General features: G+C 47.6%; 1 protein-coding gene across 1 annotated transcript; it reads right to left on the bottom strand.

The window, feature by feature from the left end:
- Window positions 1–2351: 2351 nt before the first annotated feature.
- Window positions 2352–8595, bottom strand: LOC128062993 (cationic amino acid transporter 3-like). The gene is made up of 11 exons (XM_052655515.1): window positions 8131–8595; window positions 6505–6663; window positions 4979–5156; window positions 4662–4774; window positions 4273–4495; window positions 3966–4105; window positions 3762–3864; window positions 3376–3572; window positions 3009–3175; window positions 2630–2738; window positions 2352–2473 (listed from the first exon to the last, which is right to left on the bottom strand). Exons 1-11 carry the CDS (start codon window positions 8501–8503, stop codon window positions 2352–2354), a joined length of 1884 nt encoding a protein of 627 aa, XP_052511475.1. The 5' UTR covers window positions 8504–8595.
- Between the last annotated feature and the right edge of the window lies 1 nt (window position 8596).

Genomic DNA, 8596 nt, shown 5'->3' with positions numbered 1-8596 from the left:
GGTCAGGTGGTCTGGTATTCCCGTCTCTTGAAGAATTTTCCACAGTTTATTGTGATCCACACAGTCAAAGGCTTTGGCATAGTCAATAAAGCAGAAATAGATGTTTTTCTGGAACTCTATTGTTTTTTCAATGATCCAGCAGATGTTGGCAATTTGATCTCTGGTTCCTCTGCCTTTTCTAAAACCAGCTTGTACATCTGGAAGTTCATGGTTCACGTATTGCTGAAGGCTGGCTTGGAGAATTTTGAGCATTATTTTATTAGCTTGTGAGATGAGTGCAATTGTGCGGTAGTTTGAGCATTCTTTGGCATTGCCTTTCTTTGGGATTGGAATAAAATCTGACCTTTTCAGTCCTGTGGCCACTGCTGAGTTTTCCAAATTTGCTGACGTATTGAGTGTAGCAGTTTGAGAGCATCATCTTTCAGGATTTGAAATAGCTTAACTGGAATTCCATCACCTCCCCTTGCTTTGTTCATAGTGATGCTTTCTAAGTTCCATTTGACTTCACATTCAAGGATGTCTGACTCTAGGTAAGTGATCACACCATCATGATTATCTGGGTTGTGAAGATCTTTTTTGTACAGTTCTTCTGTGTATTCTTGCCACCTCTTCTTAATATTTTCTGCTTCTGTTCAGTCCATACCATTTCTGTCCTTTTTTGAGCCCATCTTTGCATGAAATGTTCCCTTGGTATCTCTAATTTTCTTGAATATTAGCAGAATAACCTGTTAATGATTTGCTTTGTCTCCTGCCCTGCTTCAAGCAACTGTTTTATCCTCCTAGCCGATCTACACCAAGAATAATCATTTTAAAAATCCTTCACGGTTTTCCATAAGATGCCCACCTACATCCATCACTTCATGATTTTCATTTGAAAGTGAGATGCAATGCAGGGAGCCCCTTCACCACCTCCCCGCCTTCTCTCTTCTCTCCCCAATTTCTCTCTGTATTTATTTTCTCCTGCAACATGATATAGCATGCACCACTCATAGATCAGACATGGCTTTAAAGTCCAATTTTCCATTTTAATTAGTTGAGCAAAAATTTTTTTCCCATATAAATACTGTACATTCAGTGTGATAACATCTGCTAAAGAAAATTTTCTCCCTCTTGGGGCACATAAAACATTACATATACATGCGATTATTTGATTATGTGTCTCATCCCCTATAACTGAACACATGGTATTTCAGACATTTCACTCTATTTTAGTTGGTCATTCCCACAACTCTAGACACAAAGTATGGTTGCCTGTATTTATTTCCAGGTCACAGTCTCTGTGTTTCCCTGGAAATAGGCATAAGAAGGGGCCTCCTATACGCCCGTTGATATTTTTTTACTCCCTTTATCTAATAGTTAGGACTTCCCTGATGGCTCAGATGGTAAAGAGTCTGCCTATAATGCGGGTTCAAGCCCTGGGTTGGGAAGATCTCCTGGAGAAGGAAATGGCAACCCACTCCAGTATTCTTGCCTGGAAAATCGCAGAGTCGGACAGGACTGAGAGACTTCACTTTCACTTTTCAGTTCAGTACAGTTCAGTCACTCAGTCGTGTCCAACTCTTTGCGACCCCATGAATCGCAGCACGCCAGGCCTCCCTGTCCATCACCAACTCCCAGAGTTCACCCAAACTTGTGTCCATCGAGTCAGTGATGCCATGCAGCCATCTCATCCTCTGTCGTCCCCTTCTCCTCCTGCCCTCAATCCCTCCCAGCATCAGAGCCTTTTCCAGTGAGTCAACTCTTCGCATGAGGTGGCCAAAGTACTGGAGTTTCAGCTTTAGCATCATTCCTTCCAAAGAAATCCCAGGCTTGATCTCCTTCAGAATGGACTGGTTGGATCTCCTTGCAGTCCAAGGGACTCTCAAGAGTCTTCTCCAACACCACAGTTCAAAAGCATAAATTCTTCGGTGCTCAGCTTTCTTCACAGTCCAACTCTCACATCCATACATGACCACTGGAAAAACCATAGCCTTGACTAGACAGACCTTTGTTGGCAAAGTAATGTCTCTGCTTTTCAATATGCTATCTGGGTTGGTCATAACTCTTCTTCCAAGGGGTAAGCGTCTTTTAAGCATCACTTTCACTTTTAGTTAATAGTTAATAGTTGTACTTTCTTTGTGAAAACTGATCTTGCTGCCCACTTATGAATTATGTGCTTTTCTGTATACATATTATGTTTTGAAAGTTTACTTAAAAATTATTCAACAGTAACATCATTCTATCTGGTGGCAATAAGTACACGGCTGTCACTGCATTTTAACTTCAGACTCCATAGAAGCTCAAAGTCACCCTTGAATGGGAAGATACCTCCAGTGTGTGAAAGGATTCCACACAGTACCAGTTTCTTATGGTTAACCTGATTCATTATTGGGCATGTTTTGGTCCAGCATTTGGGAGGTGGAGGCTGGTAACTGTTGATCACTGTTCTCCTCCAGGCTGTGTCGGATCCCATATCCAAAGTATATGGCAAATCCTAGGAGGGAAATGAGATGATGAGAAAGAAAAGTCGGTGCTCTCCTCACTTAAAAATCCCATTAGCCCTCCTATTATGCTGTCTGACACAGTTTCTGGGAGAGGTAGTAGGAAGACACTTGGGTTCAGTCACTCATTTTCCAGGGAAGGCACTTACCAACCGCCATCCAGACGCCAAATAGGACCCAGGTCCCAGTGTTCATCTGCATCAACAAGTAGATGTTCACGAAGATGCTCACCAGCGGGAGGACAGGCAGAGCAGGCACCTGTGGGCAGAGTCAGGTCATCCCTGGACACAGCCCAGATGTCTGAGAGGGAGACCACAACCCATGTGTCAGAAGACTCCCATTCTACTCAGGCTGTGTGTTCAGTGTCTACTGACATTGTGTACGTAAAGCACTGAGTGTGGATCAGGGAAGAGTCCAGCGGTTTTAGCAACCCCTGTCATTCCTGGTCCAGTGAAGGACACTTAGACCTCAAAGCACGCAGACCTCCTTCACTCAAGGTGGACACTGTGGGCACATGAGGTCACCTACCTTGAAGTGAAGAGCAGTGGGGTCCTGGGGCTGCCTCCAGATGATGACCGTGACCCCAGTGATGAGCAGCAGCAGCAGCACAGCCACTGTTGTGAGCACGGGGTCTCCAGAGAACAACTGGCTGGGCCACTGGGCCAGGACCAGGCTCAGGATTATCAGCAGGAGAACTGCAAGGGTCAAGGTGGAGAACAGGCTGGACTCCAGAAGCCAAAGACGCCAGGACCTCGGGTCACAGCCTCCCCCCCATGCTGCCCACATCAGGAAGGGCCACTGTATCTCCAAGACTCCTCCTCAGTTGCTCAAAACACACTGCCTTCTCCATGCTGTCAATTCCAGAATACAGCCAAAGAGAAGTCCCACTGCTCACCAAGCAGCGAGGCACATCCATAGACAATGTGGCCAGATTTCAGAGTGGGGGTGGTACCGGTAGGGAACCACAGAGTCTTTAGAGTCCTTGACGTTCCTGCTTCTGATGCAGGTTCCCAAGGACTTGCTTCCCATTGTGAAATATCAATTTCATCATCTATTTTCTCATTCTTGCTGAGATTCTGTTCTGGTTGATACCTGAATTAGAAATATCAAGGCAGTATTAATGGTAGCCCCTACTCATCCAACACTACCCAGACTAATCCGTCATTTCCCAACGTAATGATAGCAGGACATTTAGAAGGTAGCAGGAAGGAAGAAGAGAATAATCTCTGCATCAATCCCCATGAGTCAAAGACCCCCAGCCAAGGTGTAGAGAAGTCTTACCTGAGGACAAGGACTGAAAAGGCCACCAGGGAGTAAACAAGCAGGGTCCCCATTGACACAAGGTACGCAAGATCGATCAGCTCCAAGAGTAGAGCGAAGACCGCTAAAATCAGGGCCCAAACAAGGTAGGAGAAGAGAGTGAGACTGCAGATACATACAAGTCAAGAAAATTGATCAAAGACGGAGTGGATTTTGTTTATATACCTGCAAACATTCCAGAAACCAAGATGGCCCAGATGGGGGTTCCTCTGCGGCCATGGAGTCGGGCAAGTTCCCGGAAAAGGAGACCATCCTCTGCCATTGCGTAGATCAACCGAGGCATGGTGAACATGGTACCCAGGAGGCTGGGACAGGAAACGGAAACATGTGAGGATGTGGAGAAGCAGGAGAGGCCAGAGCTTCTGTTCCCTGTCTTCCTGGGGTCAGATGTCTTTTCTTGTTGTTTCTCAATCCAAGGACTATGATCCGTGATAATCCCACAGAGCGTGGATTAAAACCCTGTGACACTGACCTGGATGTAAGAGCACAGAGGGTGCCAACAGCCACGACATATCGGGCAGGGTTCCACCCGACATGGAGGAAAGCCTGCAGCAAGGGGCTCTGGGGCTGAATTTGGTAGTAGGGCACCATGAGGGTGAGTGCCGCTGAGACACCAAAATACGCCAGAAAGCCGATAAAGATCGTGATCACGATGCCCAAGGGGATGGAGCGACGAGGATCTTGGGCCTCTTTCCCTGCAAGATGAGTGGAGTACAGGGTCAGTAAACACACTGGAATGAAAGCACAGAATCCGATTTCCCCTTGCACCTCCAAACACAGTCTAACCTTCTCCCAACCCCTGCGCCCAAGGGCAGCCCAATCTGCCCAGACCCTCAGTAAGACACCCAGCGACCATGTTACCTGTAGTAGTAATGACGTCAAAGCCAACAAAGGCATAGACGCACGTTGCTGCTCCCTGGAGAATCCCTTCAAAGCCAAAAGGCAGAAACCCTCCAGAACCCAGAGGGCCCAAGCTGTGTTGAGAGAAGGAGCAAGAAAGAACGTGGGTGAGGTGTGTTCACAGGAGTCCACTGGGCTCCTCAGTTAACTTCGCAAGCCCTGGGCCCCAGGATTCGTATCACTTAGATCCATCAGCCCCGAAGTCGTTAGTCCTCAGCTTATTCCCAGCTCTGCATCAGACACACAGGCATTACTGCGACCAAGAGCACCGTCCTGACCTATAGGCGTCACTGGATCCAGATGTAGCTAATCTGTAGTCCTCTTCCGTGAGCTTCCAGTTGTGCAGGTCTCCCTTAATGAAGCCAGAGAGGATGGTGAAGCTGAGAACCAAAAGGTTCAAGCCAGTGAACACTTTGTTAACCAGGGTCGACTCACGAGCTCCCAGAAACAGTAGTCCTGTGGAGGAAGATGGAATAAGAGACATCCAAAATAACTAAATCCACAGAGACAGAGAACAGACGAGCGGTTGTCAGAGGCTGGTGTTTGCGGGTGAGTGGAAGGTAGACAGTGATCGCTCGGTGTGTACAGGTTTCCCTTTTCTTGCGATGAAAACATTTGGTACTAGAAGCAGGAAATGGTTGTACAACAGTGTGAAGGTGAAAGTGAAAGTCGCTCAGTCGTGTCTGACTCTTTGCGACCCCATGGACTTAGTGCATGGAATTAATTCTCCAGGACAGAATACTGGAGTGGGCAGCCTTTCCCTTCTCCAGGGGCATCTTCCCAACCCAGGGATCAAACCCAGGTCTCCCACATTGCAGGTGGATTCTTTACCAGCTGAGCCACAAGGGAAGCCCAAGAATACTGGAACGGGTAGCCTATCCCTTCTCCAGTGGATCTTCCTGACCCAGGAATTGAACTGGGGTCTTGAAGGTACTCAGTGCCACTGAATTGTCCACTTTGAAGATGGTTAATTTCTTACTGTGGCAACCATCTCATAATAAACCAATCGATCAAATCACACTTTGCATATCTTAAAATTATATAATATTGCAATCTCAATTATATCCCAATAAATCTGCGGCAATATAGGAAAAAAAGAAAAAGTTTAATTTCCTGTGAATTTCCTCTCAAACATCTTCAGTCTCAGTACACGGAAGAAACTTCTAAGTCTAAGTAAATGATTATCAGGTGGGGGGGATTTTTATCTCTCAAGAGACTCTTGGTAAAGTCTGGAGACATTCTGATTGCTATAATTCAGGAGGTGTGCTTCACTATTTTGTAGTGAGTACAAACCAGGGTGGTGGTGGTTTAGTCGCGAATCGTGTCTGACTCTTTTGACCCCATGGACTGTGGCCCGCCAGGCTCCTCTATCCATGGAATTCTCCAGGCAAGAATACTGGAGTGAGTTGCCATTTCCTTCTCCAGGGGATCTTCCTGACCCAGGGATCGAACCTGGGTCTCCTGCACTACAGGCAGATTCTTTACTAACTGAGCTACTGACTGTTTTACCCCTGGAAAAACCAGGAGTGCTACTCAATATTTTACAGTGATTCAAAATAAAACCTACAATGAATAGGGCAGTACTCCCCACACACACACCAAAGAATGATTTTACGCAGAATGTCAATAGTGCCAAGGGTGGAAAACCATGGTCTATGTCTGTCTTGCCTTCCTGTCCCTCTTGTCCCAGACACTTCATTCCAGGCTTAATTGGCCCACCATTCTGGAGCCCCTAGCCTTCTGCACCCCAGCTCTCCTCTTCGATACTCTACTCTGCCCGTTCCATCACTGAACCGTGTCTCACCTGTAAGAAGCAACACCAGGCCCAGTGCAAAAAAGTCTGCATATGTGGCCTGGAAGTAGGGCACGTTCAGAGAGAAAGTTCCCTGGAATGCCTGAGAGATGCGGTTCCCAATCAGGCTGTCAAAGGCGGCGCTCCAGGCCCTGGACACACAGGCGGTGCCTGCAGAGGAAGAAACGCTCATCAACAGACGTGAACTGAACTCCTGCCATGTCATGGGAAGCATGGGGGAAAGAAGCCAACAAATCACTTAAGCTCAAGAAGTTTCTATGTATAGACGGAAGAGAGGAGACCCAGATGATTCACAAAATAGCTCAACTATTTAATATATTGCTGTGTGCTGTGTTTAGGCACTCAGTCATGTCCCACTCTTTGCGACCCCTTGGACTGCAGCCAGCCAGGCTCGTCTGTCCATTTAATACGTTAGCAGGAGATTAACGCGAGGCCAGAAAAAATGTAACTGGAAGGTGGGATCAAGAAGGTTGGAAGAATGTAGGGCAAAAATCACTACAATATTGTAAAGTAATCAGCCTCCAATTAAAATTAATTAATTAAAAAATGAAGGTTGGAAGATGAGGGTGAAAGTTTATTTCCTTTTCTTTATTTTTTAAAGATTTTGTTTATCGATTCATTTACTCTTGGCCGCACTGGGTCTCCACTGCCGCACGCAGGCTTTTCTCTTGATGCAGGGAGTGGGGGCTGCTCCCTAGTTGCAGGGCACGGGCTTCTCATTGTTGTGGCTTCTCTTCTTGTGAAGCATGGGCTCTAGGCCGTGTGGGCTCAGTGGCTGTGGCACATACGCTTAGTGACCCCACGGCATGTGGAATCTTCTCGCATCAGGGACTGAACCCGTGTCACCTGCATTGGCAGGAAGATTCTTAAACACTGGACCACCAGGAAAGTCCCCCTGTTTTAAAAAATATATATTTATTTAGCTGTACCGGGTCTTAGTTGCTGCATGCAAACTCTGTGGCATGCGGGATATAGTTCCCTGACCAGGGATTGAACCTGGGCCCCCTGCTTTGTGAGCTTGGAGCCTTAGCCACTGGACCACCAGGGAAGTCCTGAGGGTAAAATTTTAAACTGAGTTGCAGGATTTCTCTGGTGGTGCAGTGGTTAAGAATTCGCCTGCTAATGCAGGGGACATGCAGGGTTTGATCCCTGGTCCAGAAAGATTCTGCATGTCCCAGGGCAACTTAGCCCATGTGCCACAACAAGAGGAGCCGTGGCGATGAGCAGGCCTCACACCAGAACTAGAAGAGCAGCCCATGCCCAGCACCAAAGATGGCGCAACCTGATAAATAAAGAAATTTTAAAAAAATGGGTGGTAGAGAACTCCCGCAAAGGCAGCAGCTGAGCAGAGACTTCAAAGAGGTGAAGGGATGAGCCTGTGGGCCATGCCCCCTTCTTATCCACCCCCCACAGTTCCCTTTCCCTCAGTTCCTGCTCCATCATTTAAAGGAAGCAGGGTTGATTTAAGTAGAAAGAACTTGTGGGGTTTTCCTGCCACAATAACCCACTTCAGCCCACAACGTTGACAACAAAGTTTTCCCAAATTAATAAGACTCCAGTACCTCCTCTGAGTTTCTGATCTGAAGCCCCACACCTTCCCCAACCCCATCATCTCACCCATGACATAGGACAGGATGAGGTTCCAGCCAGTGATGAAGGCGCACAGCTGACCCGTGGTGACGTAGCTGTAGAGATACGCAGAGCCGGAGCATGGTACCCGGGCTGCCAACTCTGCATAGCAGAGCCCGGATAAAAGAGTAGACAGACCAGCCAGCAAGTAGCAGATGACGATCGCTGGTCCAGCCTCATACACAGACACTTCTCCAACCAAGATGTACATGCCATTCCCTAGGGTGCCGCCCACACCCAAGGCAATCAGGTCGAGGGTGTTCAGACGACGAGCCGTGCACCTGTCAGACGCCTCCCTGGGCCCCAGCCGCTGCCTGCGGACCAGCTTCTGACCAAATTGGTGAACATATTGACGCAGCATCCTAGGCACAGTTGAAGAGGCTCAGACCTGCTGAGAAAACAACACAGCAAGCCGTCAAGAGTGTCCACCTGGCCTGGGTCCTGGGAGTCCGAT

This window comes from Budorcas taxicolor, chromosome 18, assembly GCF_023091745.1.
Source record: "Budorcas taxicolor isolate Tak-1 chromosome 18, Takin1.1, whole genome shotgun sequence".
Classification (NCBI taxonomy): Eukaryota; Metazoa; Chordata; class Mammalia; order Artiodactyla; family Bovidae; genus Budorcas; species Budorcas taxicolor.
Note: the sequence above shows the minus strand (reverse complement) of the source record. Positions and strands in the feature narration are given on the sequence as shown.